Source organism: Melospiza melodia, chromosome 2 (assembly GCF_035770615.1).
Source record: "Melospiza melodia melodia isolate bMelMel2 chromosome 2, bMelMel2.pri, whole genome shotgun sequence".
Lineage (NCBI taxonomy): Eukaryota > Metazoa > Chordata > Aves > Passeriformes > Passerellidae > Melospiza > Melospiza melodia.
The window spans coordinates 57250373-57271593 of NC_086195.1; the positions used below are offsets into that span (position 1 = coordinate 57250373).

The 21221-nt window shown below is 40.1% G+C and overlaps 2 protein-coding genes across 3 annotated transcripts; both read left to right on the forward strand.

Moving 5' to 3' along the window:
- Positions 1-4: 4 nt before the first annotated feature.
- Positions 5-9822, forward strand: TIPRL (TOR signaling pathway regulator). Of its 2 annotated transcripts, none has more exons than XM_063148285.1 (7): positions 5-226; positions 2569-2748; positions 3580-3679; positions 4783-4914; positions 5330-5425; positions 6076-6138; positions 6809-9822. In XM_063148285.1, the coding sequence occupies exons 1-7, from the start codon at positions 126-128 to the stop codon at positions 6851-6853; spliced, it is 717 nt and encodes a 238-aa protein (XP_063004355.1). In that variant the 5' UTR covers positions 5-125; the 3' UTR covers positions 6854-9822. The 2 variants fall into 2 exon arrangements, with proteins under 2 accessions (XP_063004355.1, XP_063004354.1); XM_063148284.1 differs by having other exon boundaries at positions 6822-6988.
- Positions 9823-10200: 378 nt separating this feature from the next.
- SFT2D2 (SFT2 domain containing 2) lies at positions 10201-20265 on the forward strand. The gene is made up of 8 exons (XM_063148286.1): positions 10201-10301; positions 10586-10672; positions 10989-11074; positions 12158-12239; positions 14360-14395; positions 14525-14583; positions 15327-15356; positions 15987-20265. The coding sequence occupies exons 1-8, from the start codon at positions 10239-10241 to the stop codon at positions 16024-16026; spliced, it is 483 nt and encodes a 160-aa protein (XP_063004356.1). The 5' UTR covers positions 10201-10238; the 3' UTR covers positions 16027-20265.
- Positions 20266-21221: the final 956 nt, after the last annotated feature.

Consider the following 21221-nt stretch of genomic DNA (forward strand, 5'->3'; position numbering starts at 1 on the left):
CGGCGATTCCGGGGGCGCCCGTGCTGCTGTGAGTGCTGTGCGGGAGGAGGCGGGAGGAGAGGGGTTCCGCCACCTCCGCCCCTTCCGCCGCCTCCTGCCTTCTGCTCGGCGGAGAGGAGGCCGCCATGCACCCCGTTTTCCAGAGCAGCCGGCGCGACTTCACCTTCGGGCCGTGGAAGCTGAGCGCCGCCCGGACCCATATCATGAAGTCGGCGCAGGCCGAGAGGTGGGGCGGGCTCCGGGCCGGGGGCGCAGGGGGACACGGCACAGCACGGTGTCCCCGCTGCTCGGGGAGCCACCGCGGGGCTGCGGCCTCAGCCGTCACAGCGAGGGGCTGGGGGCGTCGGGTGGCCTTGCGAAGGAAACACGCGGCGTTCCCAGGGCGGGGGAGACACTGCTCGGTGCCCGGGATTGTTCCTTCTCCTCAAGCTTGATTCTCTGGCTGGAGAACTCGGGCTACTTGGGTTACAGGTAACTTCCAAAATTTTGTTTTAATGATTACGGAAGGCAGCCTGCAAGAAAGATGAAGAAGGACTTTTTACAAGGGCATGTCGTATGGGGAAAAGGGGGAATGAATTCGAACTGAAGGAGAGATTTGGATTGGACCCTAGGAAGGAAATTGCTGACTGTGAGGGTGGTGAGTCGCTGGAACGGGTTGCCCAGATAAATTGTGGATGCCCCATCCCAGGCCACGTTGTATGGAGCTTTGGGCAGCCTGGTCTGGTGGAGGTGTCCTTTCCCATGGCAGAGAGGTTGACCTTTAGGTTTCTTCCAACTCAAACCATTCTGAATGTATGATTATAACGGTTTTGGATCTCTGTATCTCTGTGAACTGAGACCTGCTAATTAGAAGCCTGATTTTTAAAATTATTTTTGAAAAAGAATATTTTTAACGTCTCATACCATGTCTCAGTAGTAGCTATTTTAAGATAGTGGTTTTCATTAAAAGTGTATAATTTGCTATCTTCTTGTAGAACTTTCCAGTCCACTGAAATCATTGGAGGAAATGTTCCTGTATCAGCATCAAGTACTTAAGTCAGATTTGCTAATGTGGAACTGGAGAGTTCAGCTGTACCACAACTGACCTTAAAGACAGATGGATTTAGCAGATATTTCTTGGTTTCATTTTCTGGAATAAATTTCAGTATACATAGGACTCTCATTAGTCTTGTTAAATGTACTTTCATTTATCTTGCTTTTATCTTTCTTGAGGCTAGTAAGGCATTCTCTGGGAGGAACTGGCTGCTTATGGCTGGGATGGGTGCACTGTTTGCTGGGTAAAACCTTGTCTGGATGACTGAGCTCAAAGACTGATGGTGAATGCAGTTACATCCTGCTGGTGGCCCATCAACAGTGGTGTTCTCCAGGGCTCAGTATTGGGCCCAGTCCTGTTCAATATCTTTATTGATGGTCTAGACAAGGTGATTGAGTGCACCCTCAGTAAGTTCACAGATGACCCCAAGCCAGGTGGAAGTGTTGATTTACTGGAGAGTAGGAAGGCTCTGCAGAAGTATCTGGACAGGCTGGATCAATGAGCTGAGGCCAGTTGTAGGAGGTGCAACAAGGTCACAGCGACCCATTTTGTCTTTTTTATTGCTTGGGGAACATTAGTAGTACCTGTAGGAATTTTATTTCTGGCAAATATATATTGCAAAAATCCCTCAGCAACCTGTGTGGAAAGGTGAAGGATTAAATGTGCCATAGCTAAGAACTCTTCTATGCAGGGGTTGGGTTTTTCAGGTCAAGGGTTCCTACACTTGATTAAATGGAAAAGTTCATAATGTTATTCTGCCTTCTTTGGGAAAAACATAGGATCTTATTTTCCAGGTCTGTGAATTTATTTTTTTTAATTTCAGTTAGGTTGACACTGTCCTCTTGTATTAAGAGTTACAGAAATAACCACTTTTGTTCAGCCATGTTACCAATGTGAACATTATGATTAGGACACTCTTCTCCCTCCCCCCACTCAAATAGGTGGTGTATTTCCTAAAGCTTTCTCCTCTCCAAATGTCAGATACTCCTTTTTGATCTTGGGAAGTCGGGTAGGTGAGGAAGAAAAGTTTAGGAAGTGTGCCAGTACATGTCTTCTACCAGCAGAGTACAGTAGTGTCTTCTGCAGTTTTTACATACTCTGCCTGGGTTGTCTTAAGCATCTTTTTTCTAGGCTTCTAAATTTGGAGGAATGGACCATTGTGCCGTGAATTCAAACTTGCTTATGTTGAGTCCTAGTTCTTGAAAATTTCTTTGAGTACCTACTGAAGTTGGTCCACTGACCATCCAGGGATTTGCTAGCACAGGTGGAAAATGGCTTCTACATGTTTCTCAGATACTCTTGATTCCTCATGTGTGAGAATTTTGTCTGAGCCTGATGGTGAAGGAATGTTTTAGGAGTACTTTTTTGGTGGAAAAGTCACTTCAGATCAATGAGTCTGCATTTCAGGTGAAATGATTAACCTGGTGATGTGTCTTCTAAGTTATCACGGTCTAAAGAATCCTTGTTCCAAAACAAGGACTGCTTTCACTGAGCTGTGATCAGCTGATTGATGCCTCTTTTATTTTTCTCTGCAGGTTGGCTGATGAATTACACATGCCTTCCCTGCCAGAGATGATGTTTGGAGACAATGTCCTAAGAATACAGCATGACCATGGTTTTGGAATTGAGTTCAATGCTACAGATGCTTTAAAATGTGTCAATAATTGTCAAGGTATGATCAAAGTCGCTTGTGCAGAGGAGTGGCAAGAGAGCAGGTACAGTATTTTATCACCAGTGGGCAAGTACTCGTGTGTTGTATATGAAACTGTCATACAGTCGTTAAAGGAACAAATTGAACTCTTGAAGACCACATTGCATTTGATTCTACCCTAGATATAGCATGTGATCACAGAGGTCACTTTGCTTTTCTTTGCTGTCATCATCCTTTCTGTTAAATTGGGTCAGCTGTATTTTTCCGCTGTGTCATGGCTTTCTTAAAGTAAATGTCAAGTTTAACATGACTTAATGCTGTTTCTGTTTACTTAAACTTATAGAGCCTTGAGCATTACAAGACTGTATTGTGTGGTGGTGCAAAGTGCTGTACATGTTCAAAATCTTAGCCTTAGGAACAAAGCAGAACATGCTTTGTTCCTAAGGCTAAGATGCATGAGAACTAATTATGATGCTTAGTATTTACCAAATTTGATTTAGTTGTAGAGCATCAGGAAATAAAGCACAGAAACAAAGCAAAGTTATCATGAAAACTAAGCTAAATTGCAGTGTTAATGATTGCTGTGTGTTGTCAAGAGATCACTTTCTGCCTACTTAAAGAGACATTGATCTTGAAATACAAATTTTTCAGCAATATTGCATGAGAATCTTTGAGTCATAGAACTGAAATAGATCAAGAATTTTCATAATTGTTTTCAAAGTTATTATGGAAGCAGACGTGAAACCATGATTAAGTCTTGACATTGTGATTGCAGCTCAGACAATGCTGCTGTTTTTCGTTAGGAACAGTGTCAGAATTCTTATGTGAGGTTGTAATTTTTTGAGAATTGCTATAAAGCAATTACTACAAAGCTGTTTTCTCTTTCACTGTTGAGGAGTGAGACTGAGCACAGTAAGGAAGTTGTCAAGCCATATGACTGGACTTACACAACAGATTACAAAGGAACTTTGCTGGGAGATACTGCAACATTAAAGGTAATAATTTTCTTCTTGTTAATTGCTGACTGCATCTTGCTTCAGTCAAACTTTTTTTGAAGCTGTCATTTACCTTTCAGTAGGCTTCTTTAAAATCTTTTGTGCTTTGTAATTTTTGATTTCAAAGTGTAATTTGGGCTTCTCATGTTTCTCAGCTCATGATTTTATCCTAATCAAATCATGGCTTATTTTAATAATGAGGGTGGGTGGTGTCTTAAAGCATTTTAGGATTAAAGCACATCGGAGGCTTCAGCTCTTGCTGGGGACTGCTCCGGGGCCCCGAGCTGCTCATGTACAGCAGAACTATCAGCTGTGTCATTCTGTAGTGCCTTCATGCTCTGCTGCTTGCATGTTTGTCCGCTTTCTGACCTGGCTGCTTTCAGTGGCCTGATGTTTTTCTGCAACAGCAGCTCAGTAATTCCTCATATTTAAACTCACAGGCCCTCCCATGTCTTTATTTTTGTGAAAATAAGACTGAAGTTCCCAGCTTCTGTTTACTGCATACAGGTTGCTTGCTACTAAGCAGATATATTAATTCACTAGTATTGCTTTAGTTAGAGATCATTTGAGTTGTGCTGGAATTAAAAGTACAGTATAGAAATAAACAATTTGCTCCATAGTATTTGGACACCAGAAGTGTCTGTGGAGACCATGAGATAGAAAACATACAGGTACTTGATTTCTGTGAAAAGGCTTTACTGGAATAATTTTCAAGGTGTGTTGTGGGTTAGGGATGTTAAATGCACAGAAATCTGTTTATAAACCTTAACTTCTCATATGTATCTTGAAGACAAGACATCTTCAAATGTTTTGAAAGAAAGCAGAATTGTATGCAGCTGAAACCCTACTGAGCCTGGTACCCAGAGAGAAGTTTAGTCAGAATTTTCCACTCTTAAATTTTGTTTTTGCTTGATATTACTTCCAAGAAGAAACTCTTGGAAACTTTGATTTTAATTTTTTCTCTTAGAAATTTGGAGTGTGTTAAGCTTAGTGCCTGAGAAGTTTTTTCCTTTTTAAAACTGTGGAATTAAAAATATCAGAACAAACTGTATGTAGTTTGGCAAAAAATTAATATGCTAACTGCTCTTAATATTTTTGTCTAGGTTGTTCCTACAACAGAACACATAAATACAGAGAAATTGAAAGCCAGGGAACAAATTATGTTTTTTGAAGAAGTACTCCTGTTTGAAGATGAACTCCATGATCATGGAGTATCAAGTTTGAGTGTGAAAGTAGTGAGTATTGGGAGGTGTATAAAAGATACCCGGGCACTCAGTTGGCTGATTAATACAAAACACAGCTGCTTTTTGCATGTTGTTCCTTCTGGGATTTAAACGTTAAAGCAAAATGTTCTTCATCCTTGCTCTTAGAAATATGACCTTACTGGAAATTATGTTTTCTTGAAATCTTTGTCATCTGTCATTTGTTCCAGGGGACAATCTTTTCCCTCCTGCTTCCTGCCTAATAGTCCTTTGAGACACTGTCTGCCCCACTGGCCAGTCATAGCTGTAGCACATCAACTGCTCAAACTTTTGACTTAATTCTTGGAAACTTCTCATATTGTCTTACATTGTGAATTTCTGATGTAGACAAGTACATGCTTAAGTAAGCCTTTGTAAGGTGCTGAATGTACCGTCTTTATTTTTGCAGAGAGTTATGCCTTCCAGCTTTTTTGTGCTGCTGAGGTTCTTCTTGAGAGTGGATGGGGTACTCATCAGGATGAATGATACAAGGCTTCATCATGAGGTAAACCCTTACTTTCCATCATGAGTTACTTTACAGAGGTTCCTTTGCCATTTTACTTCCAGTGACCCAGTGATATTCCTCTAATTTAATACTGATGTTTGGGGGCACAAAAACTTCTTAGTGTATTTTATTATTGTGGTGGTGCTGAGCTAGCAACCAATTGCTGGATGCCATGTGTATGAGCAGAGTAGGCTACCCATCATGTGATGTAATAATTTAAATACATTTTACAAACACAGATTAGAGAAGGAAGCACAAGAGGAAAAATAGGCAGCAGTAAAGAGTTCAATACTGTCTTATCTTCAAATACGTTATTGTAACTTGCAAATAACTGTCCGCGGTACATTGAGTTCTGGTATCTCACAAATAATACAGGATGTTAAGATTTGGGTTTTGGTAATTCTGTGTAGATGTGTAGGAGTTCTAGCTGAGTAAAAATTAACAAGCATTTTCAGTCATAGAATTTTTTTAAACATGCACGTGGCGGGTTTTTGTAAAAAAACAACATTGTTGTCATCTATCTTCACGAATTTGAATGTACATTACTTCTATGTGAAAATTTGTGGTCAACCAAATTCCAATGCTTCCTAAATTAAATGTATTTAAAATGCTTGTTTTACTGATACCAGATGATTGCTTTTTTCCATTAGGCTGACAAGACCTACATGTTGCGAGAATACACATCCAGGGAAAGCAAAATATCAAGTCTAAAGGTATTGCATTTTTAAAACTTTGATTCTTTTCCTTCTGTCTGCTTTTTAGTTTTATGGTCAGCATAGAAAATACTGTGTCTCTTAAGTCCTTCTTTGTTAGTTTGGAATTAATACAGAAGAAAGTTCTTTCTGCTTATGCAACTTTTGTTTTGGTGATTTTAGAGCAGATTTACATTTTATAAATGCTCAGATCACATGACAGGGTATAGGATTAGGTCACTTTTTCTACTATTGAGTTAACAAAATGTTTTTATTATTTTATTTTTTCATAGAACTGTTCAGCTGCAAAATCAGGTAGTCCATGTCCCATGATGTTAAATTTCATGTGTTAAATTTATGTGCTTCCAAGCCGTATTAGGGATTAAGATCTGTTTGGTAATAGACTCTTTCAGTTTTTGTCAAATATTTGAGGTTAATAGGCCACCTTAAAACTCTAGTAATGGCTCAGAATAATTTGTGGCACGTTTGGAATTGGAGCTGTTGATTTTTATTTGTGACAAACACCTCAACTTAAATTTTCTTGTATCTTTCCTCCTCCCTTTTTGTTTGCCTCTAAAAAGTTTGCCTGGAGTGGTGTTTACATCCAGTAAATAATAGGTTGTCTGCAGTAGTTTGGGGTTGGAATACTTTTTCTTATCCCCTCTTTTCTTTCACTCATTTCATGTAAAAGTTTTGCTTTTTAGAATGTTCCACCTACCCTGTTCACGGAACCTAACGAGATCTCTCAGTATCTACCCATAAAGGAGACAATCTGTGAAAAACTAGAATTCCCCGAGGAGCTGGAGCCTAAACCAGAAACATCACTGGAAACCATATGTGCTAAGTCTAAATAAATGTGACTTTATAAGGACTTGAAGTATGGACATTATGTGGTCACATTGTTGACATGGGGGGTGTTTCACTACTAGTGGAATAAAGAATTTGGCTAATTTTTCTGTAGCCATAAGAGAAAACATTTCAAGCAGATTTTGCTAATGGTGGTTTTGGTTTGGATTTTTTTTAACCTGTATTTGTAGTTGATGATAGACTGGTGGTGAGTTACAATTTTCAACAGCATTGAAGAAATGACTGTTGGGAGTCTGTTTAGTTCACCAAGCAGGCAGGAGTATTGTCTGGACTCCCATCCACTTACAATTCTATGAAGATTTTGTTATTGCTGCTTCAGATACTATGAAGCTACCAGAGTTGTAAAACTAGCATGATTTTATTTTTATTGAGAAATAATCCACAGTAAAAAAAAAAAAAATTCCTCTGCATTTATTTTGATCTGTTCGTCCTAAACTACCCATTTTCCTTAGCTTCCCTACTGGTAACCAACAAAGTTATTTCTTGTAGATTCTGATCCAGAGTCTCACCTAAGAATATTAATTTCATCTGAGATAGGTTTAAGTGTAGAGAAAAAAGTATATTTGTTTGACACTATATAAAGGTAAAAATTATTTGTGAAGCATTAACTCCAGGAGAGCTGGAGGTTAACAGAGAGCCACTGCTAAATCTCTTCACAAATGCTGGTTTAATCTAGTGTCAGCTGGAGTTCTGGGACTCTCACTTGAGGTCCCTGTTCTGCTCCAGTAATGTACGCTGCTGGAAAGGCATCTCCCTGCACTGGCCTTCTCTTGGATGTGCCCACATGGGACGGTTCTACTGCCCTGACAGCCAAGTTGCAAAACTGCCTTGAGGCTTAAGGTTGGGTAAGTCTGATCCCTAAAAGGTGCTGGTATTTGCAGTTTGAGAAATGAGGTCCTGTATGGCCTTAGAAGGATGCTAACATATATTCCAGATATATAATTTTGGTTTATTTTAAAATTATTCTGAGTTCTAGTATTGATAGAAATGTGATCACTTGTATAGTCATGGTTTCAACACTCTGTAGATGAAACTGAATACTTGTATTGCTTTTGGAAATTGTGCAATGTATTACTGGTTTGGCCTAAGAATGGGGCAGTTAAGCAGGCTTGTCTGGGTTTGCTGCTGACACTCAGTGCAGGAAGCATTGCAGTGAAGCATTGCTGCTGACACTCAGTGCATGTAACTGCAGTGAAAAGCAGACCTGGTGGTGCAAGGTGCTTGCAGATAAGAACAGGGACACATTCTGATGTCTTGGGGTTTTTGTTTAAAAATCTTCATATACTACACCGCATGGCTTACTAGAAGCAGCCCACCACAAAACTTTGTATTTAATAATATATTTTGTGAGGTTTTCATGTAGACAAGACCCTGAGCTTTTTTTGGGGGAGAAAAGTGTACTGCCATCTAATTGACTGTTCTTTATTATAAACAAATAACACACTGATTTCACTTTTATTTGAGGCAGCCTGGTCTAGTGAATTCTACTGCAGGTGGAAAGGCAGGAACTAACTGCATTTTTTCCTGTGTTGCTGATTTACTCTAGCCACGGGGAAGACATTTTTCTGAGCCTACATTCCCTGTACGTAAAAATGGGATTTAATATATGCCTACTTCACAGAGAGACTGTGAGGATTAGTTTGTACAAAGTTATTGATTAGAATTTTTTTTTTCTGAATATACCTTCGGCCTTATGTTTGGAATCCTTTGGAAAGGATTACTGCAAAAAAATTATCTATAAGATAAATGAAGAGAACTGAAACAGTTTCTGAAAGAAGTTGCCCAGCTGTGGTAATTACCAGGTAATTATCAGACATGATCTGGGTGAATGAATTTATGGCCACTTTGAAATAGAAGCAAGGTCCTCTATGTTCCCCATTACAGTCCTAAAATCTGTTGGCTTTTTTTCATCTTCCTGCCCTTGTTTCCTAAACATTTTAGTGTCAGGATGAAGAAGAGGACTGCAAATGGATGCAGCACCGAAGAGATTAAAATCCATTTAGTAATAGAAGATTATTTGGGTCCACTCCAGTGTTAGAGGGAAGTGAGGAAAGAGTAAAAAGGAAAGGAACGACAAGTGGAGGTGAAGAGTTATTTTTCTAGTAGAAGTAAATCATGGCACTTACTCTTAAGCATGTATTAGTATACATGCCTTGGCACTTACTCTAAGCATATATTAGTATACATGCCTTAGAGCTTATAAAAACACACTTTTACAGCTGGTATGACCGAGAGCAGAGCTCATATAGTGCTGGCATGAGCTCTGTATCTGCATTTGTTAATTCAACCTGTGATTTGAGCTTGGTCACTGATGCTAACATTAAACTCCTTTGGTCTGAAATGGAGTGTGGGGGGGAAAGCCACAGAGTGAGGAGAGAGCAGTTGAAAGGGCACTCTGCATGATTAGCTTATACTGTGTGTTTTCTCTTGTCCATCATAACATCCTAATTTGTGACCTGTGATAAAGTTTTATGGAATTGACTTGGTATCTAGTTGACTGTAGATAAGTGCTCTCCATCTATTCTAAAGGGTGCTGTGCATTTCAGTGGAACATGTGTTGGGGAAATCACAAGAACACCTTTAGGAAGTTACAGTTACAGCAAGTTCAAAATTGGAGCACTTTGTGACTTTCTTACACCACACAGATTACCAAGAAGCAGCGGTATAAACTGGTGTACAGCAAGTGCTCTGACACAAATTTTCTGCAGAAAAGTACCACTTTGAATAAATAACTTTACGGGGGAGGGAGTTGGGGTGGTTCTCCAGCTGTTTTGTGTCGAGTTTTATGTGGCAGTTTATATTGTTCCTTGTATGTTGCTAAATAAAACGTACCAAACATTTTGCAGTTCTGTTTTTAACTGAGCAAAATAAACTGAAATAACTACTTGTGATGCTGAATTTTGGCTGCTAGTAGAACTTTGCATCCAGATAGCTTTGTCTGTCAGGAGACTGCTAGGCTCATTACAAAAATAAAGTGAACGGGAAAAGAGCCACAGTCGTGGAATTAAAATGAAACCTCACTGACTATAAAACGAGTTTTGCTACTGCCAAACCATGGAGTGGAAAGTGCTGGGAGGAGATAGGGTCCATGACAACTGGACTACATTCCCCAGCAGTCTTCGCGCCGCCCCGCCGGCCTTCCCCTACCTGCGGCATGCAGGTGGGCGCGGTGGCTGCCGGGGCTGGTAGTCCCTGGGGAGGGGAGGGAAAGGAAGGGCAGAGCAGGACATTCCGGCCGGGCGGGGTGCGGGGCCATGGACAAGCTGAAGCGGGTGCTGAGCGGCCGCGACGCGGAGGAGCCGAGCGGCCTGGCCGAGGTAGCGCTGCCGCCCCGATGCCGGGTGGGGGGACCCGGCCGCCCGTCCCCGGGGTGCTCGGCGCGGTGGCGGAGCATCCGCCCCCGAGAAGGCGCCGGTGGCATGGGCGGGCGGTGCCCCGGCGGGTCCCGGAGCCGCGGCATGGCCCGCTTCCCGCGGGACACTCGGGAGGGTGCCTGAACGGGACCCGGCGCGGCAGCGCCTGGGAGGAAGGTTTCGCGCTCGGTAGGAGGCAGGAGCTATAAGTAAAGAACTTTCGCTTTTGTTTTTCTCCTCGTTTCCAGGTTATCGATGCGACTTCCTTAGGTTGGGGCACGCGAGTGAAAGGTTTCATTGCGTGTTTTGCGATCGGATGCCTGTGTTCGATCTTGGTAAGGGCTTTTTGCCAGATTCTCCTCAGTATTTGAGTTTCAGGAGCCCAGATAATTAGAGCCTCCCTCTATGCTGCTGCTGGATTTTTCCGAGTCTCTGTGGAGACCTTTGACTCGGTTCCAGTTAGATAGAATACACTGACTTAACAAGAATGCCAATAAACGCGATTTACTTTCGTATGTGTAATTCTGCACTTTGGCTTGGAGTTTTCTTAAGAGTTCTTTCGTGATGTGACACTTCTTGGATATATATGTTTGTTTCAATTTAAAACCTGTTTATTTCCCCCTCCCCGTTTCTCTAAATGTTCCTTTTCAGGGTAGTTGTCTGCTATGGATACCAAAGAAAGGGCTGGTACTCTTTGCTGTGTTTTATACCCTGGGGAATATTGCATCCATTGGGAGGTAACAATCTTTATATATAATTTCCCTAGTACAGATGAGAAACAAAAGCAGATTAATAGTGCATGAGTGGTAGAAGCTGTTGCATTTGCGAGAGATTTTCTTTTGTAGATTATTTTCTTGTTGAATTCTACAGAACAGCATTTCCCCAGTAGTGCTCTGAAATGGTAAAGAAAATTTTAATTTTTTAAATTGTTGTTAGTAATGCATTCAAGATAAAAGTTGCTCATTAGTAAACAGGAATCATACTCATGCTGTAAGCATTGAGGTTTTTTGGTTTTGTTGGTTCCTGCTCCCCAAGATAAAAACAATTCTTTGCCATTTTGCATTTGGCAGTGCTCTGTGTGTTTTGGTGAGTATGTTTGGGGCAGTCTGTCTGTCAGGGCAAGTATATGTAGTAAGACTTCCTGGCCTTTGAGGTTCCTGAAGCAAAGCCCTGCATACTCTGTGACAAGCCCAGCTTTCTGTGATTGTGGAAACTTAGCGCAATGCAAGAAAGCATAAATGATGGAATTGAAAGAAATATGCTAATGAGGCAGAATAATATAGAATATGAGGCAGAAATATCACTTCAGTTGAAACTTTCACCTTGTGTAATTCATCCAGTATCCATCACCAGGGCCCTAAATGAGGCTGCAGACCTGGTAAGGGATCAGAGAATGGATGCAGGCGTGAAAACAGCCTTTTATGTAGAGGAATTGAATTGGATTACCTGGCAATCCATGGAAGAGCCTCTGTGGATGGTGTTCTTGAAAAGCAGATTTTAAAAGGATTTTTGAAAAGCAAGTTAGAAAAGCATCTGTCAAGGATGATCTGATTGGAGCTGACCTTGGCCTGTGCTTCTAACTTGATAGTTGTGCTCTGCTTCCATTAATTTTAACGGAACAAGTGTGAATAAAATTTTAAATACCTTGCACAAAGAAAGGATTTGGTCTCGTTGTATAATCCCATTTCTTTTGTTTTGCTGCACTGATTGCCATAACAACACAGCATACTGATGCCCCTATGGCAGCAAACAGTTTAATCTTACCGAGTTTCACTTTTGCCTTTCTCATTTCCATGTTCATCTCGACTTATTTTTCACAGCACTATGTTTCTTATGGGACCAGTGAAACAATTGAAGCGGATGTTTGAGCCTACACGTTTGATCGCTACTATTGTTATGCTAGTAAGTATCCAAGGAGTCACTTTTAACTCATACAAACCTGGCAACAATTTTTATTGTGAAGTCCTTTCATATCCATGGATCCAGCTATGGCTCAGGATGCGCCTGGGGGTGGTTTTTTCGTTCGTGTTTTTTTGTCTTTTCCTAAATTGTTGAATGCTGCACATCTGCTGTAGTGGAAGGGTAAGTGTGGCAGCAGAAAAGCAGCTCTCTGTTAGGCAAGACTGAGCTGAAGCCAGCTTGTTTAGCTAAATGAGCATTAAGGGTCTGTGGCTGGTGTGTGTGAACCATGCATGTGCTTTTTAGGGTACATGAGATCACAACATCATATTTATGTGTCCTCTAAGAAGTGAATGATGGGAAGCAAATTTTTTCTAAGTTGTCCTATGGATATTGCTAGATATTTTGTTTGGCATGATTTTGTCTTTTTATATTGGGTCTGATTGCTTTGAAGGAGCTGTAGGTAATACCTACACTACCTATTTCATCAAGAAATATCAAGGTATTTCTTGATAAAATAGGTAGTGTAGGTATTTCCTTGATAAATGTGTTGGTATTTCCTTGATAAAATCATCTCTTTGTAACAAAGCAGCTGGGGAAACTGTGCCTTGGTAACCTTGCATTAGTGATCTTTCCAGCTGGCTGATAGCTTCAGGTTTTGAAACTTGTATGACAGAATGAAATTGCAAATTCAACATTCAGTGGAGTCACCCTTGGGATTGTACTATTTTCAGAAGATGGAAGTTATAGCAAGCCTTGTGTTGTGTGTGTTTCTGTGTCTGAAAGTTGCTGATAAGTTTCAGACTGACTCTTCTTTAAAGTACACAGGTTTTTTTTTGTCTCTGCAACTTTCCTGTTGGCTTCTGGCAAGTCAAAAAGTTGAAAGGTGGTTTAACTTGCATGAAACTCCCATTTTCAGTCTGAATATCTTCAGAGAGCTTGCTTGCATCAGCACTTCTCAATTTCTCTTTACACAAGCAGAGATGCTGCAGAGCTTGAGAAATTGACTGTGTATGCTTGCAGATCCAAGCAAGAAGCTGCTGTGTAGTGTGTGTGTGTGTTTTGTATGCATTCAGGATGCCTGGAGTCAGAAGAATTCCTGGAATGCTGTTCACTGCGATAAAGCCAGTCATTAGATGTATGATGCAGTATTTAGACCAATATCCCCACCTTAAAACTAATGAAAGAACTGCATTTATTGTCAGTACTGTTTGAGCTCAAGTGTATGATTTCATCGGCAGTGTATATCTTAGTGTCGGAGTCTGCCGTACTACATGGGTTTTTTTTCCATTCTGGCAGATTGCACATAATATTCTCTAGTAGCACAATGGCGCATGTGTATCTAAGGGCTGTTAGATGCTGATGAAGGAAGATGAATTATCCGCATGTATCATAGATAAATGAGCTGTCATATCTTAAATTGAAAATGAAAACTAATAGAAGGTGTCTGTTAAATCTGAAGGTTAAAGCAGAAGATGATCCTACTACTCCCCAAGATTTTACCTGTAGTAAAGAAAGTCACAGTGCAACTCTGAAAACAGAAAAAGTGCTTGTTTGAATGACTGTGCCTTACTTCAGTATGTACACAGGAGAGCTACTAAGCAATAGAGTGAAGTTCTTGAAAGTAGCATGGTTTTAATTGGTGAGCTTTTAAGTAATGGCATAACTTCAATGCCATGGTAACCATGTAATCATCGGGAACTATGCAGAAGCAGAAAGACTAAGAATGGTGACTGAAAAGTATTTGAAAAGTCTTACTTATGCAAAATGATGAAATGGTGTGTGTGACTGTGACACCAAGAAGTGTGTGGGATGGAGTAGGGACCGTCAAAAGAGCTTCAGGAACCTCTTCCTCTTGCTCCTTTGCAGCCATAAAATAATTTTCTGGAGATACCACCCTGACATTTCCTGATTGCTTTAATTCACTTAAGAAATCTAATAGTGAGAACATTTTTAATACAAGAAACTTTTAAATATGAGGAACTCTTATGATGAAGAATTGAATAAAACTGAAATTATGTAATTCATTTCTGTCTCTGTGAAGGACCTCATTACAGTGTTGCAATATTTATAGAAACTGGAGTTGTTTCTATTTTTAATTAAAATCTTTTGTTTTCTTCTAGTTGTGTCTCATACTAACACTGTGTTCTGCTTTCTGGGTGAGTACTGGAGTCCTGTATGTATATATAACTGGAGTTAATGTAACTGTAGTATATTTTATAAGTAAGATTCTTACACTGTTGTCTCTGCTGTGTTTCTTTCCCCCTCCTTTCTCCTCTCCCCTCCAGTGGCGTAAGGCAGGACTCGCGCTGCTTTTCTGCATCTTACAGTTTTTTGCCATGGCATGGTGAGTGACTTCCTCCCTACACACTCCACTTTCTGTTGCACCTGACACCAGTAGCTGAATTGTGAGGGGATTTTGACGTTGAGTTAGGTGGAAGGAAAATTTTTACCTTGTCAATCCCTTAGATTCAAGACAATGCATCAGTGAGGAGCTGATCTCTTCACACTTCATGGTCTCTCACACCACTACAGAGGCTGTGGAGATGGAGCTCAGGGCTCCATTTCTAGAGGAAGTTCCTTTGATTTCTCTGAGCTTGAACTGGGCTTGGTTTTTTTTTCTTTCCCTTTTAAATCAGTTTGTTGCCTACTATCTGGTATTTCTCTTTTACACTCTCCTGAATTTGTCTCATTCAGAGACCCAGTTATGCCAATCAAACTGTCAGCGTTCTTCATGTTAACATATGGTCTGTGCAAGGTCACCAAAGGAGTGCACAAACTGATATAGACTCCTAGCCAGCCCTCAATGCTAATCTTGCCTACTTGTAGGTGTTGGAGCATGAAGAATACTGGATGCAGGAGAGCTGCGCTTAAAATGCTTTTACAACATCCGCCTCTATTTTGTCCTAGTGTTTCATACCCTGGCTGGGCTAAGATGGCTTGCAAGGATACTCCTTCCTGTTACTCATAAACTCAGAGCTTCATTTTGGTTATGTAACTTGCAGTTTAGAATATCAGAGGGGTTGTTCTTATTTGTGATTCTAATAAAATCTGACATGAAAAGTAACTTTCAAAATCTTTCCTTTTTAGGTACAGCATTTCCTTCATACCATATGCAAGGTAAGTTTCTCTACTCTCTTACTCTTTGTCATTTTGAGGTTTAATCTTACAGAAGATTAGCTTAGAGAAGTGTTGTCATGTGTGGCTTTAGAAGGTTTTCCATGGTGTAGGAAATACAAGTAGTTACATCTGAAAATGAAAATAAGCGTTTTCTCTAGTGGGAGAACACAAATGGAGAAAATGAGAGGGCTTCCCATAGGAATATGTAAGCCTGCTGACCAAATGCTGAGCATTTAGTATAAGCATAAGGCTTACCTTTGGAATGCCTGAATGTTGGTCCAAACTGCTACTAGGCAAGTGTATTCTTCTGTGTCCCTTTTGTCCTGTTCTCCCCCATGAGCTCTGTTCTGTATGAGCACAGCTGTGTCTCCTGCCCCACCCTTCTGCAGTGCCCTGCCTCAGTGCAGCCTTGCAGGTGTCGCTTCCGCAGCAGGTGGCCACTGAGCAGACCTGCTTGTCTCTAAGGCATTTGTGTAGTCATGCAAATCATGTTAATGCAATTTATACATGGTCAGCTGATCTCTACAGTTATTGGTGTCAGTGGGATAGCAGCATGGAATGACTGTTATCAAATCATGTAACTCGGGTGACTCTGATTCTCTTGTATTTTTTTCTTTCTCCTGCCTGTAGGGATGCTGTGAAGAAATGTGTTTCAGTCTGTTTGTCCTAACAGGAATACTGGATGCCTCACAAAGTTCTAGGAGCTGTGTTGGATCACTGTGCTGTGTAGTTTCCTACTTCTGTCTTGAACATGTGCCTTTCAGCTGCTTCTTAGAAGCTCCTTATGTTACACCCAGTGTCTGCACTTGCTTGGGTTTGTAGGCAATGGTGTCTGTGGGACAGGGGCTTGTGATCAAATGAAATTCAGTCTGGCAGAAGAACTGGGCAGAGGTCCACAATTTGTTATGGTGATTCTTGCATAAATTCATGCATTTGGTTTTGCAAAAGTTTCAAAGTAATGTGTGAAATTTGTAAGTTAAGACCTTGGCTCTGCTGGGACTGTGCCAGTTCTAGAGTTGAAACAACTTGGGATTTTTTAAAATAGCCTTATGTCACTTAATCTTTGAACTTTTTGCCTTAGATAATGGAATATTCGTATTCTTTCTCTTCCTGTCTCTCTTGAAAGATTTTAGGTTTATGAGACTTCTAAAAGATGTAATTCTAAAACCAAACACAGTTTTGGACTAACCATGAAATGTTTGCATCTTTAATGAAATATTTAATTCTCAGTCCATACTGTTAGTCTTTCCTTAAAATACGTGAAAGGGACAATTTCATCTGAAAAATCTTGTTCCTGTTGGAAAAGCACTCGTAAAATAAGGTGCACTGATGTTTTCAGCTACCAGAAACCTGAGTTCTTTTCCTTGCTCATGGTTGCAAGGGAGGAAGCTGACATTTTTCACATGAAGTGAGGTGCTTCTCTTCTCCTCCAGCTGTAGCATAAGAGCAATGCAAAGGGCATGGTAGGCAAGCAGTAAAATAATTTATGTATGTCCTTTCTCAAAGGACAAACTGTCATAAGGTGGAAGTGGGCTATTGTTTTTAAGCAGTCTGGGTCAGGGAGAAGACATTCTCTTCTGAACTTGTAAATAAGTTAAAACTCCAACATTTCTCTTTGTTTCTTTGTAAGTGGAATCAGTTTTCTTTCTGCTAAAACTCTTGCATACACCAGTGAACTTCTCTGCATGGAGGAGAAAGCACAATATTCTGTTTCTGTGGTAGCAAGGAAAGCATGAAACAATCCCTCTGCCAGCTCCAAACAAGTGCTGAGTGGTCTGTATCCAAATTCCAAGGCCACTCTGTTCTCTTCATCTTCTGAGCTATGTGTAATCATTTACTCCTGTGGCATTGCAGTGGTCAGTGTAATATCTGAGCACAGATTCCTGCTTCTGCTGTATGAGATAATGTTTTACTACTTTCCCCTTTCCTCTTACCAAATTGTCTTGCTGAAGCCAGCGTTTAAGATTATGGTTTTCCAGTGCACTCTAGTGGGAACTGAAGCATCTCTTCCTCAGTCTACTAAGTGTTTAGTTGTTTAAGAGCATTGTGTTTGCATGGCAGGTGTATCCCTGACTTGTACCACAAAGACATTAATGCAGGAAAAATCTGAACCTATTTGGCTGTGAAGTATAAGCTCACAGTGAAGGCAAATAGTTCTATGGTTTCCAGAAAGTTACTAAGAAATTAATTAATCCAAAATCTTATATTTAAGTGTCCTTCTGATAATTTATAAAGCCCGGTACCACCCACCTGTAAGGATCCTCTAAAATAAATAAATTCAAGATTCCCTTTGTAGATGGTATGAAAGGGAGATTTTGACAAGTATTCTGTGGATTCATGGTGCCAGAATTACTGTTGCAAAGGCGTTTGAAAGGGAAATTCCACCTTGGAAAGACAGCACTGATGTTGGGATGCAAGTTATGCAGATTCAAGTACTGCATCCTGGTGCTCTTTTTACCTCCCAGGATCTAGAAGTTAGTGTTGAAATAAATTTGTTGACTATTACTCTTCTTGAAAAGATTGTTTGGTTAAATTCCCAAGAGAGACTGGGAATTAAAGAAAACTGATCCTTCTCTTCCCTGGCTGATCTAAGTGTCTAAACTTTTTATCAGGGACAAAGTTCAAAACCTAATTTACATCAGTCAAAGGACCTGTGCCAGTCTTTTCTTAGGACTTTGATAATGTTTACAGAATTCCTTTTGTATAAGGGAAATTGAAATGCAATCCTAATGCCTTTTACATTCCAATATTCCTTTAATTTTAGCATCTCTGAATGTTCCTGGAAAAAGCTACAAGCACAGTATCCATTGTTTCTCCTTCCCCTCTCCAACTAAATTATGTTAACTCTGATCATCATTCCAGGTTCAGCAGCCACAACAACAGAATTTGACTTTTGGGATTCTTTTTTGATTACTTCAGATTAGGAGGAGTACATGCCTTTTGTTTATTCTTTGGCCAGCTTGGGCAGAGTTCTGGTAGCCTGACTCTCTGGCAATTCTGGAAGAACAGTACTATTGGGTATGGTGAATATTAGTTTTTCAACATGCACTAGTTCCAGCTAACTAGAACCTTTTAGCTGGCTCTTGTAAACACGGCCAATTAGAAGTAGGAAATTTATGAAAATACCAGTAGATAGTACATAAATGGATTTTTGTCCTTTCCCCCTTCTCTTCTCAGTTTAAAACTCTAATTCCAGCTTCACAGCCTTTTATTCAGGAAGAGAGAAGAACAAATCTTCATCTGACTGCACAGCACATGAGGCTAAGCAATTGTGCCCTTACAGGAAGGGAACTCAAGGGAAGATGGCAAGGACACAAGGATCACAAGAGTGCCACTGGGGTTTATGTTGCCCTTTGGTGTTGTATTCTGTTCCTGGGGACATCAGACAGTAGGAGAGACTTGCCATATTCTTACCAATATGTGAAACATCCTCAGGGTTTGTTGCTTCATCTACAAACAGTTTTTATTTAAAATAGCTCTCCCAGAGCAAAACTCTTTAGATTCTTACTCACTTTTAAATAGTTGTAGTGAGGCTGTTGACAGTTTATCAGCAAAAGAAATTTCCCCTTTACTGAAGTACTTTATTTTATATGATTTTTACGTAACTGGGGAGTAAACTATATAAATATTCCCTGTTGAGTAGTTTTCAGTCCGAATTAGATTATATCATTATACCTTTTTTTTTCGGTCATTAAACCTACTTTGTGTTACGTTTTGATATCATCAGCTTTAGTTATCTGCTTGGCAGGAAGCATGGTGGGTATTTTTGAAGCTTTCCATCTCACTGTTCTTGAGGGCAGGAATGTTTGTTTTGTGCACTCTGCTTGAATAGAGAGCTTCTATTCTAGGTTGGAATCACAAAGCTCCTTCCTTCCCAAAGTTGTTGCTCAGTTGCCTACAGCACTTAAGGCTGACTTCTCTAAGGAAACTTCTTGGATGTTGGGTGCCCATCTCAGTAGGATTTGGTGTTCTAACAGAAAGTGCTTTTTGCTCAGCCTGTTGACCAATTTGTTCACTTTTTTCACTTTTTGCTGTACAGATAACATAACCTCAACCAAGCAGCCTTACCGTACAGTTCTAGCAGAAAATTTGTATATCCTGGATCAGCTGACTTTCCAGCTATATTAGAAAGGCAAATAGGGAGGGTGGTAGTCATCTGTTCCCAAAGTACTGAGACTCTATACATTGAAATACGGGATTTTTTTTTTTCTACTACTTCAAAGTTTTGCTCTGTTTCATGTGATGAAGTCCATTATGAATGCTGGTACTATCTGAAATGGTTCAACACTGATGATGTGAACAATTTAATCTCATGTAGTATAGTAATTTATAGTAATAAGATTGTGCATGAGCTGTTACGAAAACCAAGAAAGGATTTTCTGCCACAAGTTGAAATTCTTTTCAGATACCATGTTTTTAAAAGGAAAGTGTGTTGAGCTCTATGTGTGCCTCGAGCTTCCGAAAACCAGCTCTTCCTTAATTTTGGTACTTAATCATGTTCTTGAAAGTGACATCACTGTGCTGTTGTGAACTGAGAAGGAGGAGGATGTTTAAACATGTTTGTCTTAAATATTGATGTTTACAACCATAGTAAATGATGACCATTTTGGAGTCAAAGCACACAAATAGTTTATTGTCTTAAAACCATGTGCCTTGCTGTAATGTGACTAAATTTTTTTACCAGCTGTGGAATTGTTTTGTAAAATAAAAACTGAACTCGGAAAAATTCTTTGCAATGTTTTATACTGTTACTGGTTGTGTTTGCTGATGTGTTTTTTCTATGTATTTACACTGTTTGATTTCTACTTTGATAAATGTCTTTTTTTCTGACAACTTTCTCTGTAATGAAGTGAAACCCTTACAAGTGCTGTTTGTTTCCTTCAATAAAGTTATTGCTTCATTAAATTAATTGTTCTTACAGTTAATATTCTTAATGTTCTTATGGTCTTTTAAACGATGCTGATTCTCCAGATGATGCTGAAATTGCTGAGGGTAATTTGTTTCCTTTTGTTCATGTGTTTGGTTTTTTAAAAGTTACTGTCCTGTCCTTATTTCCTTTCCTGTGCACACAACTTGTACTGCTGAGGGGATTTTTTGTGTCACCAGTGTTTTGCAGCAGCTTCACCCAGCAGTTGCAGGCACCTAGACAACTGGTTGGTATGAGTGGAGTTATTAAGGTGAGAATGATATTTTTATTACTTAATATTTATTTACCTTAAGAACCAACCTAGTATGCCAACAAGCTATCCTTAGTCCATGCTACAGAGGAAATAATGCCTGGTGCTATTCTGTCAGCAAAGACAACACACCTCTGAAATAAATATGCTCTGAGTGTTGATGTACACTCAATAAAATGTAAATGAAGTAAAATATCAATGATTTATGAAGTTGTGTTAAAAATAATTAGAGGCAATTATTTTATTTTTCTTAGCTTTCAAAGAGCTGGTCTGTTTAAGTGTGTGCTATGCATTCAAAGACCTGCCGTGGTTTAATATTCTTTGGCAGCACATCAAGACTGTGTGTCCATCGGGCTGTTCAGGGTATGTTACACTGTCTCCTAACTGACAGGCAGGTGGGTTTTTTTCCCTGTTGGCAAGAGTGGTGGTGGGTGCTGTGGGAGACTATGTTAAGTTTTCAAATTTTTTTTTGTTTGTTTGTTTGTTTGTTGGTTGTTGATCGTTCTTCTAAGCAAGCTCTGTGTCGCAGCTGACTGAACTGAAATTTCTGTCCTACAGGAAACTCCAAAGTTGCATTTAGAATACAAGCAGCAGCCTGTCTTCAGTAGTACGGAAACCATGGGGTTTGCATTTTATCTTATTGAAAAGGTTAGAGTGTCCCAGGAATGTCAGGAAAGCTGGATACATC

Coding starts and splice junctions, on each gene's coding strand:
- TIPRL (XM_063148284.1), top strand. CDS start 126: ATGCACCCCGTTTTCCAGAGCAGCCGGCGCGACTTCACCTTCGGGCCG. Junction 3,680..4,782: donor GAGATACTGCAACATTAAAG/GTAATAATTTTC, acceptor ATTTTTGTCTAG/GTTGTTCCTACAACAGAACA. Junction 5,426..6,075: donor ATACAAGGCTTCATCATGAG/GTAAACCCTTAC, acceptor TTTTTCCATTAG/GCTGACAAGACCTACATGTT.
- SFT2D2 (XM_063148286.1), top strand. CDS start 10,239: ATGGACAAGCTGAAGCGGGTGCTGAGCGGCCGCGACGCGGAGGAGCCG. Junction 10,302..10,585: donor AGCCGAGCGGCCTGGCCGAG/GTAGCGCTGCCG, acceptor CCTCGTTTCCAG/GTTATCGATGCGACTTCCTT. Junction 14,584..15,326: donor CAGTTTTTTGCCATGGCATG/GTGAGTGACTTC, acceptor TTTCCTTTTTAG/GTACAGCATTTCCTTCATAC.